The following is a 21599-nucleotide window of genomic DNA, read 5'->3' as shown; positions in this document are numbered from 1 at the left end:
TTCCAGCGTTATTTTTAAGGTAAAGAAACAAATCCTCTATATAATAATATATTAAAAGAGTGTATATATGTGTTTTATAATGTGTACATTTGCCTGTATATAGTTGTTTTAACAATTATTTGTTTACACCTGTGTGTTGCAGTTAGTTTTTTTTTTTTTTTTTGCATATTTGTAAGAGGAGAAAAGTGAACTAATATGCGTTTACCATTTACTCTTTATTTTCCATATTAAAAAGTGTTGGATACGTACCTTCTGTTCTTTGTTTTACTAAGCTTTTAAAACTAGCCATTAGAGAGGGAGTAATTGGGCTAGCATCTTGCACTTGCAAAACGGCAAAATCTGGCGTCTGAATCCAATTATTTTTGCACCTCATCCTTCTTGAAATATGACTTGGACAATTATGGCCCCCAGCTGGGTAACTATTCCTGTGCGCAGGGTTGTACTTTACAATGGGTCCAGCGGCTTGAAATAGGTGCTCCCAAATCATCCTTATTTATAATCTTAGCGAGACCCTTTCAGATTTACCTTACACTGGAATGGACTTTGTTCTATATTGATTTCTGTTCTCGTGAGGACTCCGACACCATATAGGAGATGATGCAATATCTGGCAACATGTACTGTCTCTGTCAGTGGAGAGCCAGAGCAGCCACATGTATTTCTGCCATCATACAGTTGGTGAGCAATTAATTAATCACAGACATTGCCTTGATTTATCCAAATGAGGGTAAATTTATAATCTCTAATGTATATGAAATTTTTATATTTGATCTTATAATAACACAATTTTTGTTTCATATATGTTTGTTCATGAATATTTGCCCTCTGGTCTTGATTTGAAGAGCATTGTTGCAATGACCTTCAGTGTTTTTTGGAGCAATAGACTTTGTATGTGATGGTCAGATTTCATTTAATGTATTTTCCTCATATGTTCCAGTTTCAATCAGGGGTCACCACATAGATAGAGATGTATGTATAAACATGATGTAATGCAGGAGAAATAATACATGTTAATATAATCATAGAGCAATGAAATGCCAGTTCTGACACACAAACACACAAATGCAGTAAGTGAATGGAGTTTAAAAACCTTTTGCTGTTAATACCGCAAAAGGTTACTGTATGTGGAAGTGCTTAATGTCAGCTGCAACTTTTTGGATTAAGGGTCTCCTTAGTATCTGATGTACACTCATATGAATTACTCTGTATATGACATCTACAAGTTTCTTTTCCCAACTGTGTGATTTACGGATTGAATCAATAGGACTGAGTACATCAGTACATTCTTTGTTTATAGCGATCACAAATGCGCTTCATCTTCAAGTAAAATTGTTGTTCAATTTACAATGGGTAGTATTCTGGACACCCAATACTTAATTGGAATAAACAATAAATAAAAAAATAAAATGATAAAACTGATAAATGGCATGGAACATGTGATGAAATACAATTACAAAGAGGTATGTGGCACGCCAGGTTCGTACTGTTTTAACCTGTGTTTTCTTCAGTGGATATGCTTGACATTGTCAGGCAGTAGGCTTGAGAGAAGTTGTCGGAATAAGAAAATAACTTAATGCTGTAGATGCTGTAGTTTGTCGGAATAAGAAAATAACTTAATGCTGTAGATTGATATTTTAGTCATAATGAGGTTAAAATGCACACGAAAAACTTGTGTAGTCAACTGCAGTTGGGAATTTTCGTAACAACTATGATATACCAAATTTATGCAGCTTGGGAACATTGAGGGATTGACAGGTGGCGAAAAACTGATAGCTGTCAATCTACATAAATTCTGAGAGGAGTTTCGTCATTGTAGTGTCCATATTTTGACAGTGGCTTTTAGAAGTAGTTGAAATACAGCAAACCAGGTAACTTTATTTATTTGTCAATTTGTTATTAACATACAGAGATTGATTAACAGTATCATAGGTGGATTATTTTTCTCCTGCTTTTTCTTCACCTGGGTTTTGTCAATTAAACTGTTCCATTGGAAAAGTGTGATTGTTAAACTGTTAGTTTGGCATGACATGTAAATTTGATTTGTTTGATACAAAACGGGACATATTTGTAAATGCCCAAAACAATATGGTCCCAGTTCATTTCAATCTCTATTTCACATAATAGCAAACACACACACACACGCAAGAAATACTGAGAAGAAGACAGGATAGCTGTCTGCAGGGCTTGATATGGAGTTGCTGTAGAATTCAATGAGGTGTTTGAAAAACAGGCAGAACTCTGGGTTTGGGGTATGATCCCCCCCAATACTGTGAACACCTTTGTTCTGTATGGCTATTGAGATATTATCCATAAGATGCATAAATGTTACAGAATATAAAGTAATTGTTATTCTATAATTATTCATTATTAGGCAATTATTATTCATAATTATTCAACATCATTTAGCATAATTTGCTGTTGAATATCGTAATTTTTTTATGTAACATATTATCACTCAGAAGTAGCCATTTTAGCCATTGTTTCTTTTTTCCTGGATGATAATGATTAAACATGAAATCAGCAACTGGAACATTAAAGGTTTAAACACCCATCTGCATAAAAAAAGACTATCAATAAACCAGGACATGGTGTTGTCCAGCACAAGAAAAACCTATTGTGCACTTGAAAGCCCTTCATTCTTGGCGCACCTGATATGGAACAGGTTGCTTTGGGAGTCTTCCGAGGTGCTGTGGGTTGCATCACCTGCCCTTCTTACGAGTCTTCCCTTCCGCTGGCTTCCTCAGTACCAGCGATAACCGGCCCTATCTGACGCAGCTGGCTGTGCATCAGCAGGGGGTGTCTGTGTGGAAAGCACTGTGCAAATGTTAGTTCACTCTGCCTACTGAGCCAGACTGCGAATCTGTGCCTGCCTGCCAGGGCGGAGGGCTTCAAATGAGATTCGGCCTGTGGTTAACAATATTTTAAAAATACCAATAAATTAAGTCCAGACAGCATAGGACGTTGGGAGATATGCAATATATAAGCAACGCAGCTTCAGTGAGTTGGCATGCACCGGCTTTATTTATTTATTTCTCTATTTATTTATTTTGCAAAGTAAGCCTTTTTATCAGCGGCACCCCTCCCTCCCCTTCTGTTTCCCCTGCCGAATACGGAGGACACGCCAGTGATCCACACAGTGTGGGCGACAGGGAGGAGAGTGATGAAACGCGTCACAGTTTTATCCACATTTATCATTATACGCTTAGCATACGCCAAGGATCCTAAATCATGTGTTCTTGGGGGGACCACGCTTCATCTCTGTTATTTTTTTAATATCATTGGAGGGAAAGAGAAAGAGAGGCAATTGCTCGGAGGTGGTAAAACCTGACACAAGCAATCTCGTCTTGGCAGCAGCGCTGGCAGACCCGCTAGTTAACACGCTGACGGGAATACGGCTTCAATTGGGGCTTTAATGGTTCCCTTTCTCTTTGGCCTTTCCTGGTTTTATGACGTTTGTCAAACCTCCCAGTAGAGTTGCTCCTGGTTTGAGCCCTTATCATTTTTCATTCCATATATCAAAAGTCATTCCTGCTCATATCTTCGCCCTCGTTGCAGAGACGCATGGGGAATGGAGACCCCTTGCCTAGCAGTGCAGTACAATGTAAGTGCACAAAAGATGTCTGCGCTTGTGGAAGTTCATTTTTAGTGATGGAAAACAGGAGTGGTAAATGTTTGAATAGACGTTTGATTGGGGCGTGCACAGGAAAAGGAAGCTTCTTTTGAAACTGACCTCTTCTCAGAGAGACAACTCATTAAAGAGTTGCAGTTAGTAACTGAAATGCAGTGGGGTTTTGATTGGTTTCCTTTGCGAATTGATATTTTGCTTACCGAAAACAGATTTTAATTAAATACACAAAAAAGAATACCAGCTCTCCACATACCCCACTTACTGAACAGGATTCTCCTTTTTTTCTTGTGTTATTTGAATCAAAGCAAAGACCTTGGTGCAAACTGATAGAACAATGGCAGCCTTTATAAGCTCTGATTTTGTTTTTTATGCATTGTATATTTAGGCAGTAGTCTATAATGGAATACTTCTAGGACAGTCCACAAGGAACAGCTTTCCTTTTCATGTAACACAGCCACCTGCTCTTCACTTCCCTCAGATAAACAAGGACAATTACTTTGCTAATGAATAAGAAAACCTCCACAAGATTGATTGATACTTGTGATGGAGGGATTAATTTAGAATTAATAGAGCGGTTGGCAAGATAAATAGATGGCACTGTGTGTGTCCCCCTCTAGATTGATAAGTAGTTAGTTGGATGGCCATGTCAGTATACAGTAAGTTTCCATAGATTAAAATGAGCCGGTTCTCATGGAGATTGAGTGGCTTCCACATGCAGGTCAGGAGTTTAGACTCTGTGATGAACATTCTATAGACTGAATTCTGACTTTAATCACAACTTCGACAAGATGACTCATCAAAAGTGGGAAACATTGAATACAACAGTTATTAAGTTCAACTTAAAAACAGTTACCTGGTATTATAATGGTTGGTATTATAAATAGCAATTATGAGGGTTCAGGTTTTGATGTAACTGAGCCACATTAGTTTTTGAAACATTAAGTTGAGGATAATGACATCTGCTCAAGATAGTCTCTCGGCAAAAGAGATGCAGAAAGAAAAGTGAAGACTATTACACTGGCAGTATTAAACAGGGGTGTATATGGTGTCAGTGTCATAATGCATTATGCCAGAGAGATCCACAGCCTTTCACTTTTCTATCACAAAATGTTGACATAAACAGATCACCTCTTTGCACCAATGAAGTGGAAAAGGAATATCTGCAGTAGTCGTATTTTTATGTCACTTGGCTTGGTTGCCATCACTACTTCAGCACAGAAGGGACTACTGACTTATAAATCACAGTGAAACTGCACAACCCCTCTTAATCAAAGGTCTCCTTCGCAACATATCGAGCACCCCATTTGTGCTAATGTACAACGGGAAATTGATCAAACTGTTCGGAAAAAGAGAAATAATCAAGCAGGTGCATTATATAATCTGGCATATAATCAGTGGCAACAAGCCATCCAGATAGCCTCAGAGTGGACACAAACATACCAATGCTGCTGTTCTTCGAGATGTTACACTCTGATACTTCACTCACAGCCCCACCATGGAGGCACTGAGCCCACTTATAACAGGTGAATGGACTGCTCTTGCCCAGGAAGTTCAATTACTCAGCAGAAACATTCAAGCCGATCTCAAGCTCATTTTCACAAAGAAGCAAGGTATTGCATTCAAGTAAGCCCAATTAGTTTCACTCAACAAAAGACTGTTTTAGAGAAAAATTTTGACACAGGCACTGATTTACTTTTTAGAGTAATCAGCAGCCATGTACTTGTACCATATTTTGTGAAAATATAAGAAAATAGTCTAAAATAGTTCTTTTCCACATCAAACTAATGGAGGCAATTTATGTGTTGCTGCTTATTGAAAATTAATTTATGACTGGGCAAATCTATATGGTCTAATTCTTTATCTGTGTCATGGCTTGTAAAAATGAAATAGGTAAAATAATGGAAAAGTAGTTTACCCCAGATCCATGCACCTTTGTCAACCATAATTAACTGACAAATCATTATTAGCATAGCATTCGGTCTTCATAAAGTATAAGGTCTTGACAAAAATGGCACCAGCAAGTATTTTTACAATGAATATAAGATCTACAAAGCTCTTATGCGTACTGGCCTTTGGTATTCCTTAATAACTGTACCATATGCACCCACATTGATCTGCATACGTCTTCCCACTCCCCTCAGCCCATGTACTAATGGGGAGAACAGTGTGCAGACAAGAAACCAGACCAAAGAGACCATTTGCTGACATGATTAACTTTAAACTAGTATTTTCCCAGGTCTGGTTTTAAGACATTGTCTCATCCACTCAGAACTCTTAAGTATTATTACTTGAATGCGGAAAACTGTGGTCATAATACCATATGCAATGCACCCCAGGAGTGGTTTCAGATTACAGAATGTCACCTTTGTAGGAGCTGCTGACACAGAGGAAGAAAAAAAAGATTAGCTATTTACAGTGTACAGGGAAAGCTCAATGACCATAGCAACAGTAACTATTTACCTTTGGGCAGCACCGCATTGAAGCTAAACTACTTTTTCTTCCAGTGAGTACTTTGCAAATACAAAGTCAGATCAGTGTAAGGTACTGTGCTATCTGTCTGAAGATAATGGTCTTAATGAGAAAAAGGCTGTCAGATGACCCCTTGCACAGCCTGTAACAGACAAGGTCAAAGTCAGAGTCTGCCCCCAAGCCCAGGTATAGGGCAGCCTTTTGCTGCTTCATCAGTAAAATGCTGACTCACATTTTCTATTGTGGTTTGTCACACTCCAGGAGCCAGACAGCTTTTCAAACACAGTTCTTTAATTGCTGTCCTTTGGCTTCAACCTCTGACATCCCCATGTTGCGGGTAAGGCCATCCATCCTTTAGTTCATAAAAACAAACCTGACTGCACAAAATCATTACTCAGTGGACGAAGGGCACCCCGAGATGTCATGCTAATGGTAGAGTGCATGGGTCAGTGCTGGTCTCATCGACATCACCCTCTCAGCTTGGCTTTTCATCTTCCTTTGGCCAAGCCCTCCATTCAATTTGTCTTTTATCTTTTGGAGACACTCACTTTTATTCATTCTGTCATGTACTTATGCCTTCTCTGCTGTGAGATGGAATCTGTGCTGTGTTTAGAGATTGTGGCGTTTTAGAAGTATAAAAAAAGGTTCTCATAATATGGCATGGGAATGTTGTTTGTAATGCATGTTGACAACTCCACTTCCTAAGTACAGTACATGTTTATGGAAATTGAAATGCTGTGCGTGAGTCTTGTGCTGCTGAGCGTGCAAGATACACAATATTAATTCTTTACTCAGGGGCTCTGATATCCACTGTGGATCATAACCAGTGCTAACCTTTGAATACTAACGATGTTATAATTGTTCTCTCTCTAAAGTTTTAACTTAGGGTTTTAACTTGGATGCATTACATTTCAGTGAAGCCATGCTTGAGCACATTGTCTCATTCTGCAGACACAGTATTGTGCTTTTTAGGGATGAGAGGAGGTGCACACCTTCTCCACTGTACTGTACTGTATTGTAATGCACTGTATGAGACACCCAGACAGCTCAGTATATATTTTGCTTAACGAGGCAGTGTCACCAAACTTTTAACAAATGATGCCTCAGCCCCCTGAAGCCTGGAAAAACCCGGCTCGGAAATGAGGCATCTGCATCATAAATCTTGGAAAGTTACAATAATTTGCAATTCACTCCCTCATCAAAGGCAATATTACCCTAATTTATTATCTCCCTGTGCATGGGCTGCACAGAGGCCGTGGAGATAAGAGTTTATCAGGAGAGGGATTGATTTTCATTAACTGATTGTAATAAAGATGAACTGCCGGGCTCGCACACTGACCAAGAGCCACACTTTATTGTAATTGGGCCAATTTATTTCATGAGCCAGTGGTTCTACTTTTTTGGTCCTTCTCTTTTTTTCTGCTTTTGAAAAAAAAGCTTTTCCTCCATTTTGATTCTTGCCACATTTTAAACTACAACCATACAGATTCCTTGGTATAATTTTTAGTCAACTAATTTATCAGCATAGTTTATGGGTTTCTTAATTCTGTACACAACATTTTCACGGCAATCACAGCATTCTCTGTGTGTGTGCATGCGTGAGTGCATGCGTGCGTGTGTGTGTGTGTGTATGTGTGTGTGACAACGCTTGAGCAAGCAAAAACTTCATACTGTTTTATGTAGACATTGCTCTGTTGTATTTTATATACTGGTTCTTAAACCAGGTGGTCACTCCACTCAGTTTTGTCACTCCCCTCTGAAACAGGTGAAAATCAACTTTCACACACACCCTCCTCTGCAGTTTCACCTTCCTCGGTCCCGGCATATTCAATATAACTTACACATGCATCAGAATTACTCTGAAAAACATTCTCATGAGAACTGCACTTCTGCAAGATACCTCACAGCCATGAGTACAAATAGTCAAACAGTGATATTTCTTTTTGAGTATACACTGTCATCCCCTCTGTAGCTATTCCTATTTGCCTAAAGGGAGAAATGCACCATTTATGTATCCCATGTCCATTTTCTTTCAACACAGGTGATCTATTCCATCTTTTGGCAGTATCCCAATGAGTCGTTCATGTGTTTGACATGGCGGATAATTTAAAAAAAAATTCAATATTCTGCCTTATTAGGCTCCTATATGAGAGTCTAAATGCACACATATGTTATTCCTTATGTCCATGTCTTATTTGTTTGTGTACATTGTAATGTAAAGAGCTATAACCTTTTCTGCATTTACCTTCATTTTGCCAGCATTTGTACAGAGGAGAATACATTTTTCAATTCTTGATGCTGTATTAAAAAAGACTGCAGTAGGTACTGGTAGTTTGAATCAGCCGTTAATCTTTTTAAAGTGTTCAAGCTCAGTGTGAGCACTTCAGACTTAGCACAGTCATGCAGACAGTCCAGGCCGGAGAGAGTATACATCTGTGAGTATGACTGTATTAACAACATTATACATTCATTATACCAAAAAAAGCAAAAAGTTAATGACAGCAGCATCAACATAAGTACAGTCACTGCATCACTGCAGAAACAGGCTGGGACAAACTGTTCCATCTGCCCTGCTGTTTGTTCTGCTTATTGAATAGACATGTATTTGAGAAGTAAACATCCAGTTTGAATTTTTATTGTAAAATTGAAAAAAAGGAGAGAAAGAGAAAAGCCCCAATAAGCATTTCTTTTTTTTCAATACATACATTTTTAAAATTAATGAAAAAGCAATACATATATCATTGATAAATCAATAAATAAATAAATAAATAAATAAATAAATAAATAATCAAAACAAATAAAATAGACTCATCAAATAAAATAATAGATCAAATAAATAATTATAAAATCAACAAAACAACCATAATCCATATGAAATAATCTAAGCAGCAAGTATTAGAGAAATCTGAACAGGGGAACAAATGTTTGGTTTCTCAGGCTATTACTGCACACCTCTTTCCTTTTTTGGAATAAAAAGGTACCACTTTCTGTTACAGCCTGCTGTCAAGAGACCACCTAGAAGATAGGTGGTGCTCTTTTTTACCTTTGAACATCACCCTCTGACACAGGTTATTATAATTACACTGAAATGTCCCCCTGCATCCTTCCCCAGCATTTCAGTAACATATTAAACAGATTCAACACTTTTGTCACATTTTTGTATGCTTTGTGCTGAGAAACCAGAAGTTTAATATGATCTTTAAAAAGTATCCCTCAACCTCCCAGCCCTCCCACCTTCACCCACCCCATTATCCCAAAAAAGGTCCTGTGCTGACAGTTTTCCCTAATATACAGATCTCATATTAATAGTAAACTATTTTTTCTTAGCATTCAAACCATAGTTAATCGTATTATTAATAAGAGTATTACCATTATAATAATCTTAACCCCCCTCCCCCCCCTCTACTGAGCATGCTCAGAGATTGAGTGGGCATCATGGATGGAGAAGTGGAATGATAGGAATGAACATGGTTTAATTTAGCAATGGTGAACAAAGACGTGAACACACCTACTGGCTCTGGCACATAACTTGTCTTTTAGTGCAATGAGAACGACGGCTCTTCGTTCAGAATAAGACAAACACTTGGTATGACCACCTCGCGTCATCTGTTGCTAAGTGGGCAAACAGGAACTCATGCAAACAGGCTCCATCCAAGTGCCTTTAATCCAGCTAGTGTATACTTGCTCTCTTGCGCAGAAATGACTTTACAGCTCTCAGACTCATTAAGCCCCTGCAGCAGTTGCCGTCTTTAACCTGTAGTACCCAAGCTGTTATGTGAAGGCCAAATTTAATTTGATTTTAATAATTAAAAAAGTGACCTCGTAAAAAAATCCCTCCTGAAGAAGTCCTGTATGAAAAACTTTGTGAGCAGGATAATAAAGCTTCATATGCCCAGTGGGTATATATCTGTACATCACTGCTCCCTCAGCTGCCACCTGCACAGGAAAGGAACAATGGAAGGTACGATGCATGAGAAGAAAAGTTTGGCAAATACATACCAGTGCCTGATTGCTTCCTATGGGAAACTGCCTCCCAGTGTAATGAATTACAGCTGATCTGAATGTATATATATATACATATATATATATATTTTTTTTATGAATTGCAATTTAACCTTTGTACATTTTCCTCAAGGTTAGCAGATGCAACAAGTGGACATCTGTAACATTGTACTTTTCATCACCTTTAAGTCTTTAGCTGTACAGTATTCTGCAGTTTACTCGCTAAAGCTACATGTTTAAATGTTTTCAATGATTTTTGACAGAGGGACCACAAGGTCTGGTTTGCTTTCAATAAAATATCACAGCAAGAACCTGAATATTAAAGTATAATTCAGGTTTGTAGGCAAACAATACCACATTTTCCTTTACATTTCAGTGGTAATGAGATAGTATAATATATACATACACATTTTGTTTCCCATAAAGGCATTAATAAGCTTTGTTGCTGACTGCATGCCACAACTGTAACCTTTTTGTCAATGTCGCTGTTACTGTCAGTGCTGTGTCTGGTAGGAAATGCCATTGGGGTTTTAATGCTGATGCATACATACCCTTGAGAGAGTACAAAAGACTTTTTGCTGGTGGGGGATACGAGCTCTCATTCATTCCCATTATTGAAAATGGCTAGTTCCATACAGGGAGATTCTGACAGCTCGCAGTCAGACAGATATGCAGAGAAACAGGAAATGGCACCACTGCAGTGCCAAGGGCCTCCTTCACAGAGCAGCAGGGCTGCAGACTGGAGCCCCACTGGAGCTGGAGCTGGAAAGGAGGCTGAGCCCTGAACCTCACAGGGGAACGGACAGGGTGGTGACATGGCCTTGCATGGCCTCAAAACAACATGTAGTAATATACAAAAGCAAGAGAGGAAATTAGAACACAAAGACAGACATAAATGGAGAAGAAGGAATATCATGGAAAACAAATACCTTCAGACAGACTTCACCCAGGACACATTTGTGACTAGTTTTTAGTTAACTCCTTGGCTGATTTTTTTTTTTTTTTTTTTTTGCCAAAATTAACATACTGACAATCTACTGAGATTCCCCTGAATTAGCATATAGAGATGCTCAGCCTGGCTTTCGGAGCATTCCCATTGTCATGGGTGATGGTTTCAGGGTGTTTTTGTGTTTGCACGCCTGTTTGGAGCTGGTGGCATCTTTTAAACAGCAGCTGTTACTACATCCTACATACTACATCCCATCTTTACTGTCAGGTCTGATGGATCATTTCGCTCTTAATTTGACCTCATAAGGCTCTTAAAACCAAGCTGTTCCCAAGGGGGAAGCACAATCTGCCTGCCTGCACTGCCTTTGATCCAAAAGCTTTTGCTTTTTTCGGCAAGCTACAGCAATGCACTTAAACACAATGCCTGTCTGAGCGCAAGAAGTATGGGCACTTTAGGCTGCTCTAAGCCACATCGCAGTTTCCCTCCACCTATCACTGTCCCTTCAATATGAAAAGAATCAGTTACAAAACATAAAACATTATAATGTTATATTTCCAGTAATATGCAGCCCCTCCTCTCTGATGTTAGCACGGCCGCTCAGCATTCGTCAACTGGTGCGTGAAAAATGAACTCTGTCAGTCAGTCAATTCGTTGGAAATGCCAATGTATAATTGATTGTGCGTCTCTTTGCCCCGCAGAGCAGCTTGCCGTCTGATCAATATTAGCATTATCCTAATTATGGTGCGAGTTAGCTCTCAGGTCCCTGCGAAGTGATGGTCCCTATTAAAAGTGATGTGCTTGAGAGGGGGGTCCCCCTGCCGTGAACAGCTGGGGAAGAACGCCCAACACCCGGCAGGCACCGCGATGTCCATGTGGCACTTACAGAACCACTGTCAGGGTAATTTGTGTATTTTATTAACCAGTTAAAGCTGTCGCACGTTTTACGGCGGTAAGACCTTGGTAGTGCGTGGCACTTTTACCGCTGTGCTTTATTGTCAGATTATCTGTATTTTCAGCGCTTTAATGATGCTGCCTTTGTGTTCCTGACATGGGATACCTCTGCTGCACTGGATCAGATCAGTTGCCCACAAAGAAAATATATCACTTCCTAGAGGGTAGGGTGGCAGTGTGCAGTGCCCTCATTTTTGGCAGGCAAGACCATTGCAGAATATAAAGGAGGGGGGCAATTAATGCTTGCTCTTCTTCTGTACAGAAGCGTACAGAAATACGCCCCCCGTTTTTGAAAACCTGTTTCACAATCTATTCAAGTACACTCTCACACAGTGAGCACCTGTGATAGAAAATGGAGGAGCAAAATATCTTTGCGGTTCTGCCAGCTTGCCTCAGGATATGTTATCAATGTTCAAGGGAAGGAGATTTCTTTGTGTACTATGTGTTTGGCACAAGGGTGTGTGTACCATAGGCAGAGAAGACCTGCGGGCCTGTAACTGCATGCACTCTAATTGTGTGATCCAAGGATCAATACAGGTAGCCTACGGTGTCATTCCCCACCACAGCAATCTGTTGTGAAAAGGTAGTTGGTGGAAAAAAGAGCCAGGTGGCTCATTACTGTATTCATATATGGTGCAAGGTCAACCAAGTAAGCTAAATTTGTTGTCATACAGCTAATATTTTTTCCCATTCAGCTAGCGTTCTGCAGTTCACCTTCTGGCCTGCTGCCAAGGTAAGCTGGAACATGTCCGTGTGGTATTACAAGCCTTGAACACTGCACAGTATGCCATGAAAACCATGATGGCACAGCATCTCAGAAGGATGTGGCTTAAATATGATAAGATATGCATAAACAGAATTTTGTATTGTGTTGCCCCATGCTTCTAAAATGCAAGAGCTTTGTATGAGGAGCAGCTCATCTGAGGCCAAGCTGTATCCATTACCTCAGTAAAGCACTTTATTGCATCTCTCCTTTTGCTTATTTTGAAAGAAAATATTACCAGGATGTTAAGATGGCCCGAGTGTCCCAGATAAAGCCTCCGGATCTGACACTTGTTTCCATGGGTGAGGTGTGACTGCTAATTGCAGATCTGAACATGCCCGCAACAATCTCTAATCCACATATTCTACGCCACTAAAACAGCTTTAAAATATTCTCCTATTATAGCTTTTAAAATATTTTTTTTTTCTTTTTGCATTTTCTTTAAATATTCTGAAACCCAGTAGCATAAAGGCAAAACCAAAACCCCTTTCCTCCTCCACCCTGAAGCTAGTATTTCTTCTTATTCTTACTTGTAGCATTATTAGTAGTAGTTTGTAGTATTAGTATTATTCATATTAATATTATACATTACTGTTGAGAACAATAAAAATGTTTGGTCCTTTGGTCCCTAAGGGGTGCGAGATTTTCAGTTGTACTGTAGCTATGGAAACCTCAGTGACCTCAGAAAGTCATAGTTCTGCGCTTGCTGAGAGAGACGTGAGAAAGAGGAAGAGAAAGAGGGAAAGAGAAAGAGAGAAATGGCAAGTCCACCAGTGGGGCAGAAAAAAACTTCTTTTTTCCACTGTTTTTTTTTTTTCCTTGATCTTCAAGTTTTAACCCTCATTTGTCCAGTATAGTAAAAGCCACAAGCGCCTCTTTCTTTATATATATGTGTATATAATATGTATATAGAAATCTATTTGTTGTTGTTGCTGCTTTTTTGTTTGTTTGTTGCTTAATTAACAATTCAAGTCTCAACGAGAAAAAAAGCTCTGTTGTTCAAAGTTTCACGTTTTGTTCATTTACGCTTTGTTTAATGCTTTTTGTCCTTCTTGATCTGCCGTTGCTGCTGTTGGTGTCGTCCCTTGATACAGTGCAAACTTCTTAGCACTTCTCGTTGCCGCAGTTTCTCTTCATAAGTAAATGCTGATATGTCTTCAAAATCCCTTTCACGGTTTTGTTTTTTACTTATTTTTGTTTGTTTTCAAAGAAAAAGTTTAACTCCTTCAGGATATCTTCACTTCTCTTCAAAACCTACAATGAAGAGGGTGAACAGCTATATTTAGACCCTTGTGGCCTTTGAAAACACATCAGGAAAACAAATTATTGCTTGAATCATTTTTGCAAAGAAATCTTGCTTTATTGGTGTCTGTAATGAATTGATGAAAATCCAAATCAGATGCATGCATAATCTGTGTGTATCAAAACTGTTTAGAGAACACTTATCCCAGATGTCTATTTTACTGTAGGATCTGTTTATAATATACATATATATATATATATATATATATATATATATATATATAATCAGCAGATTATATGAGTTATATCATATGAGTATATGAGTATTTCACTATGTAGAAGTTACTGATTTCTTAACCACACATACTGTATGCTCCCTAATGTACAATACCTGTGCAACTGTGAAAGTTAGTTTGTGTTATGGTAGACATTGAATAATGGATGAAAAAACTTTCTTACCTGTGCTTACCTGACATTTCAACATTTTGCTGTTCTTTTATTTTTTTGTGTGGTGTTCTCAAATGAGAACACCACACAAAACTTTTTTTTTTCCATATTCTCATTTATTGTCAGATTTTTTTGGACATTATTTAAATAGCACAGGGACAGTAGGACAGTGAAATAACAATCAATCACCAACAAAGGCAACAGCCGAGATGTCTATTTCTCTGTCCATCTCCCCCTGTGCTGTTTAAATAATCTAAAAAAAAATCGAACAAAAAGTACAAATCTACGTTGTAATTTGAGGTATCACACTTGTTTTCTCTAGTTATTTGGTAGTAGCTCACCTGTGCTGTTGCAGTTAATACTGAGTGGCAGGGTCTGTCAGTAGGGGCGGCTAGCGTCCTTCGGTCGTTTCAACTGGACTTTCAACCGCTTCATGCCGATTTGGAAGCCATTCATGGCCTGGATGGCAGCCTGTGCACTGGCTGGGTTGTCAAAGCTCACGAAACCTGTGAGGCCACACACAAACACAGAGTTCTGACACAGAGCATGCACGCAGAGTCCTGACACACAGCAAAAATAACGGGTCCCGACAGGGCTCAGGCAAAAAGAACCCTGATACAGTGCAAGACAAAAAATCCTAACACAGAACAAACATACATATTTTCATGACCCTAATATCCACATGACTGTGGAGAAATGAAGAATACATCTCCATAAACGGAATTGCCTTCTAATGAATGGAAGATACACACGACTGAGTTATGACAAAAAACCTGGGTGGGGACGTAATGTCTTATAAACCATAACTTGATGTGAAAGTAATACTCACAACTACCATCAACAAACATAGTCTAAGCCATTATATTATTACCATTACTGAGGCAGTATCTAATGCTGTCAGGCCACTGAAATAATCTGTTGTAGCTTTGCTCAGTCTTACGAAAGGAAACACTGCTGATCAATACCAGGTTGTTGCTACATGAATTATGCTCACTACTGATGCTAACAGTATTCAGATATAAAAATGTAGATACTGTTGCTGTGAGCCTCATTAAGTCTTCAGTATTGTTTTACTGCAGGTGGTTTGTCCGGCATGTATGCCAAATAAGTATCAACATTATTCAATATATATTTAAGTGCAAGTTTTGTTTGGATCCCTCCTTTAAAGTAATCCATGTTTGTGTGAACACAGAGGGATAAAAATAAAACGCAGACCTGCATGCCGTGCCACATGGGGAAAGCACACGCATGAGCAGATGCAGACACACACGCAGGCACACAGAGACGAACACAACAACTGACAGATGCACAGGCACACGCGTGTTGCCCCGGATGCCGCGACAGGAGCCTGCAAACGGCATCCCGTTACCATCGAGTGTAAAAAATAAAGCTTTAAAAGTCAGTGACCAGAAACCGCAGTGAAGTGTGGCTCCGCTTGATGCACTCCCTGGTGTCTGGAGTGTCATCAGGAGCAGTCAATGACCCATAAAAAACTGAGGGACCCTCCCCAGGTCCCCTGGCACCTTGGGGAGGGGCCGCCTGCCGCTGGGACGTTTTGTGGGAGGGGTACAGCTGTTTGCCATGGGGGTGGGGGGTGGGGGTATGGTCATGAATGGGGGTGCAGACTCTGGCCTGCTTTAGCGGATGCTCTCCATGTCAGCCTCCCTCCCACCGTCAGTACCGTCAGTCTGGCTTTATGCCTGTGCGTGCTGTCTAGATTAATTGCCCCAAAGAGGGTCCATTCCCCAGACCTGACATTACGTTGTAAATGCATAGTGTATTAGTCAATACCACAAATAGGCCTTCTTTCGTGAATTTATATGTTATTAAGTCCCCCCTGAGACCCAGCAGCAATCAATTTTGCACAGGGCTGTGCCGTTCCCTGAAGTGAAAACAAATGCTGATCTATAATTGTCTTTTGCCTCCGCATTCTTTTGAAAAAAAACTTCCTCCCCCCCTTTTCACAGTTAGTGAGGCAGTTGTGAGAGGGCCGGGTGGGATTAGAGCCGGCTGGCAGCGCCAACCGGCCACGCTGCTTTATGGATATTGATGGGCAGCAGGGTTAAGGAGCGGTGATCTGTGCGCTGATACAGCGGTGGCTCCCATGCAGCCTCTCAATTCATATTCCGCAGCCAAACAAAAAGCGAGAGGCGCCGAGGCTTTGTATAAATTCATGAAATTCCTGGCAACAAGCTCTTTTGGAAAGAGACAGAAACCCGATAAGCCCTCGGCAAATCCTCTGCAAGAAACGAAGGGATGCACACAAACCTGTTTCCTCTCATGAAGGAGGAGGAAAAGGCTATGCTTTTTCTTGAGTGCGAGGGGCAGCAGGGAGGGGATTAGCAGGTCAGAGTATATTGCAGAGACTTACTGTCAATGCCCCAGTGCCAAAACTTTGGCAGGGTTAATACAGTCCAGCAATACATGACTGTCATGGTGAATGTGTTTTTCAGAATAGTAATTGTTTGACACTTGATATGCTTAAATTGCATATTGTATAAAGAAGTATATATTGTATTATTCATTATATATGCTTAAGATTCAATGTGTTTGAAATACCTTGTGTGTATGGTAATCCCTTCATAAAAGCGTTAAAGTGATTAGATCGCTAGGTTAACATCATTCTGAGCCCAGAACACTTATTTCATGAACCCCGTGATGTTACAGATTCATATATATTCATATAATTATCCTCATTTCCTGTCCTGACTCACCAAAGCACTTGCTCTGATTGGTGGCTCTGTCCATAAAGACCTTGGAGGAGATGACCGTTCCAAAGGGCAGGAACATCTGCATGAGCTCATTGTCTCCAAATTCTTGTGGCAGGTGGTAGATGAAGAGGTTACAGCCCTCCGGTCCTGGAACACAGAGACAACTCCATCAGATAGCCATTTCCTAATTGTTTCCGACCTTTTCAGACCTGCTGCTTTCTCTCATTAAAGGGACACCTGTGATTGTTACACAAATGAAGATGAAATGTCAAATTTATGACGGTAGTATTGCTGAGTAGAAGGCATTACTCGTAGGATAATAGTCATTTTAGCAGTATTTATAAAAGAACAGGGAAAGCCACCATGCAGCTGAAAGCCCATGCTCTATATGGTGCGTGAGAGCTGAAAATGAGGAAAAATATGAGTCTGGACTCTTGTTCAAATGAGAACACCACACAAAACTTTTTTTTTTTCCATATTCTCATTTATTGTCAGATTTTTTTGGACATTATTTAAATAGCACAGGGACAGTAGGACAGTGAAATAACAATCGATCACCAACAAAGGCAACAGCCGAGATGTCTAGTTCTCTGTCCATCTCCCCCTGTGCTGTTTAAATAATCTAAAAAAAAATCGAACAAAAAATGAAAACAGCGGAAGAAGGCATAGTTTTGTCCTTATTTTAAAAAAGAGTGAGAACCTGTTGTTTTCCATTGATATTGGCTTGCTGAGTCTCTGTGGATTGGGGCTTTGCAAAAGCAGCCAGCCATTCCTATTTCAAGGCCATTTCTATTCAAAGATACTTGGCAGTAAACAGCCTCAAATCTTTGGAACAGACTTTCCCACTGTATGGTGTGCACATACCTATGTGAGTGGTAATGCACAATAGTGTCTTATTGTGTGTGCAGATTATATCAACAGCAATCTACTTTCATAATTTAATCCAACTGTGCATTGCACATCGGCAAATCATTCTTAACTGCATATTCCAAATGAGCAATGTGTGCCTTATAGACTTGCCTTTTCACCCTTGCTCTTTATTTTTATTCCTTTACAACTCTCAAGCATTGAACCCCATTTACTGTCCCTGTATTTTAAGATACGTGTACACACGTACACATGAAGTCCAATATTCCTGTGATTATGAGAATATTGTTGAGGCGAAAGATAAAATGCACATACAAAATGTACATAGTAATAGTTCCCATGACCCATGTAAAGAGCGTAGGTTCAAGCTTTGTGTCCCAGGTAGCACAATACAATAACAGTGCATTAAAAAGAGTTTAATATTGTTCTCTCACCCTCACCTTCCCTCTGCTGTTGCTGCTGGATGACCTGGGGTGGCTGTGGCAGTGTCTGGCCAATAGGGGTCAGTGTGGTTGCTGGGTAAATAGCTGCACACAAAAAAAGTGAGTGAATGAAACTGAATAAATCACTGGGCCCTGCAGTGACAAATAGTTCATATCTGTCAAATCAGCATCATATCACTCTGTTGTGTCATTGGCCTTACACAAAGTAACCACCAAAACAGCTGTAGCTCCGAAAAATTGCTTTTGGGGGACAGAATGTCAGGTTATATTAATATAAACAGGCAGACAACAAAGGATGAAGAAGCCATTGTTCTGTTAACATCTGAAATGTAAAGTAGCAAGGAAATTACACAGGTGATGCATCTCTCAAAAAGCAATACTTAAAACACATACCATGTTTACCTATCCTGGCCTATTTAAGCCTAGGAACCAGGAAGTACGCCCCAAGATAGATACCTGTGTATTGCTGTACGCCGGTAAAGGCTTGCTGGAGAGTATCGGCAGCTGTGGGGCTCTGGGCGGAGTAGGGAGGCAGGCCGTTGGTGTAGACAGCCTCCACGGCAGGGTGTCCGTTGGGCTGGTGGGGGATGCCGGTGAAGCCGTTGACGATGGGGGTGACGATGCTCGGCACAGCGGAGGTGGCAATGTTGGCGGGTGGAGAGCTGAGACCTGAGGGGGACAGGGACACAGCAGGGTATGACAGACCAGCACAGGCACACGGCACCTCTCCTGCTCCGCAGCAGTCAGTCCCACAGTCAGAGCAGCTCCACAGCACGCTGTGCAACTCCGGGTTCAGTCGACCTGTGGGAAGCATGTCTGTCTGCTGCCTTTGTCAGACAGCCTGCTGTTCCTCAGCGCTCGCATGATGAAATCGTGTGCAATACAGTGCAACATTTGCAGCGAAACACCTACAGCCTTCAGAAATAATGGGGACGGCATGCTTTTAATGGCTGTGGTAACAAGGTTAGCTTGTCCCAAACTGGCTTCTTCATGCCACATGGAAAATTCCCACTTACGGAAGTAAGTCAACACTGTGAATACTGTCCACTATAGTGATACTTCGACATTTGAACCTTAGGACCTTGTAATCACGCAGTACATTTATCAAAGCGGGTGTATTTTTCACATCAGACAGATTTGAAGCCTTTTGGAAATGGTGTGGTTATTAAAGAGAATCAGAGCATGCGGTTTTGTATGGGGAGCTGCCTGAGCGCTGGCAGACTGCTGAGGAGCCTGCTTTGAGGCTGAGCATCAGTGCGAGCTGAAGAACAGTTCCCCGAAGACCAGCTTTCAATCTGCAGCCGAGATGCGATTGGACGGAAACACTGGTTGTCACGGAAACCCTCCGGCATGCCACCCTGGCAATCTGGTGCTCACGAAGACCCTATAGAAAACTCCATATATGAATGTGTACAACACACTCACTCAGATTTATGCAAATTGGCTCAAGAAGTGGGCAGCAGGATCACACACGGAATAGCATATAGATCTCTGGGTAGCCTGGGCATGTATGTGCAAGCAGTGGTGAGGCTGGCAGGGCTGTGTCCGGCTGCTGTGGCCAGGGGAATAACACACAGGCCCAGGGAGAGCTCTTTCGTCTTTTGCACTCTTTTCTCTTTTTTAGGGCTATTTCTGTTTCCCATGTCCCACAGACTAGTGATGAATTAGACTGCAGCTTTCCCCAGTCTCTGCAGGGCCCAGGAGACTGCTCCTGTTCTGAAGGCTCAGACAGCCAGCCGGGCCGACCACACGCACCACGCTGTACCGCACGATAATGCAGCCTCTCCATCATCTGGCAAATTCATTTTCCAGGGTTTAATACTGGGCCGAGCGCTCCAGGGTCAGCGGGCGGACGCGGCGGGCTCCTGATAAGAGCGCAGAGGAGGGAGATTAGAAAAGTCACGGGTTGGGGGAGCGCGCAGGTGAGGGGACTGATGGGCCTCGGGGTGCGTCAGAGAAGAGCTGGACGAGGAGGGACGGACAGCGCAAGGAAACAGGGTGACAGACGTGGACACACAACCTTTAAAGGATTAACAGTCCAGAGCCCTGGAAGACACGGAGGGGCCCGAAATTTTCAGAATACATGTTAATTGTATATCTGACCTGTGGCCTTGTGATGTGACCGAAATTTTATTTCTAATATGAAAAAAAGGGGAAAGCTGTAAATAGATAGAAAATTACAAGAATGAACTTGTATCAGAATTGTGCAAGAATTGCTTTAAATTAGGTAAACCTTTGTCTGAACACAGAGGAGATTTATAAGTCATCCATCCTTGTCTGCTAGTTTAGTGTAAAATGTAAATGCTTTCGTAAAACCTTTCAGCCACTTTTATTCTACCTTGAAGGCTGGTTATTTATATGGGAATTGTTGTATCTATACAATATGCAGCTGCAACAGTATTAAAAAGGATGTCTGCTAAGTAAAAAAGGGAAATGGCAGGCAGCACGGGGGACATATGTAAATTAATGAAAGAGAGCAGAAGCATTGATTCAGCACAGGAAATGTAGCAAGGCCACTTTAATGCAGTTTTCAGAAAGTTTGGTAAGTGGTACATTTTTACTTCAGGAATGCTGTAGAGTATATTTTAATTAATGTTTGGTTCACACTTCAGTAGCAACAGCCTCAACTTTTAAGTATTGTTTGCAAAATGTGTATGCATATGCACTCATTAATGGTGACATTTTGTTTTTCAACAGCATATTCTAGATTTCAGATTTGAAAGGAATTTACCTACATATGGTACAACATGCATAAAAAATCAACCTCATATTTCTGAAAAGACAATTTTTATCAAGGTAGCTAGTGCATTAAATCTGTATAGTTTCCCTGATTTCATAATGGATGTGTAATTACATTTTTAACACCATACCCCGTGCTTTGTAGAAAGTGCTGATTTGTACTCTATAATGGTTTCACAGAGAAACAGCTCACCATATGCAACAAAAGTATTTATTATGCTATTTATACATTCAAATCAACCAGGAGAACTATACTAGGAGATCATATTGAAATGTGCTGCCATCACAGCAAAAACTAAGACCATCCTTCAGTGATGCATTAAGGAAAAAAAAATTAACAGATGTTTTCCATCATTTTATTTAATACTGGGTACATTTAAAAACCACCC

At 40.5% G+C, this 21599-nt stretch overlaps 1 protein-coding gene across 8 annotated transcripts in view; it reads right to left on the bottom strand.

Moving 5' to 3' along the window:
* Nucleotides 1–11296: 11296 nt before the first annotated feature.
* celf5a (cugbp, Elav-like family member 5a) overlaps nucleotides 11297–21599 on the bottom strand; it is a 156042-nt gene continuing 145739 nt past the window's right edge. For 5 of the 8 annotated variants that reach the window (XM_036522267.1, XM_036522270.1, XM_036522268.1 and 2 more), the window contains exons 8-12: nucleotides 18928–19140; nucleotides 18463–18555; nucleotides 17165–17308; nucleotides 14792–14956; nucleotides 11297–14015 (exon numbers count right to left, since the gene is read on the bottom strand). In XM_036522267.1, coding sequence (XP_036378160.1) covers nucleotides 14829–14956; nucleotides 17165–17308; nucleotides 18463–18555; nucleotides 18928–19140 — 578 coding nt within the window. In that variant the 3' untranslated portion in view covers nucleotides 11297–14015; nucleotides 14792–14828. The remainder of the gene's footprint in view (nucleotides 14016–14791; nucleotides 14957–17164; nucleotides 17309–18462; nucleotides 18556–18927; nucleotides 19141–21599) is intronic. The other 3 variants (XM_036522269.1, XM_036522273.1, XM_036522274.1) reach the window with 1 other exon arrangement.

The sequence above is a fragment of the Megalops cyprinoides genome, chromosome 2, assembly GCF_013368585.1.
Source record: "Megalops cyprinoides isolate fMegCyp1 chromosome 2, fMegCyp1.pri, whole genome shotgun sequence".
Taxonomy (NCBI): domain Eukaryota; kingdom Metazoa; phylum Chordata; class Actinopteri; order Elopiformes; family Megalopidae; genus Megalops; species Megalops cyprinoides.
The sequence above is the reverse complement of the archived record's forward strand: the minus strand, read 5'-3'. Positions and strand labels throughout refer to the sequence as shown.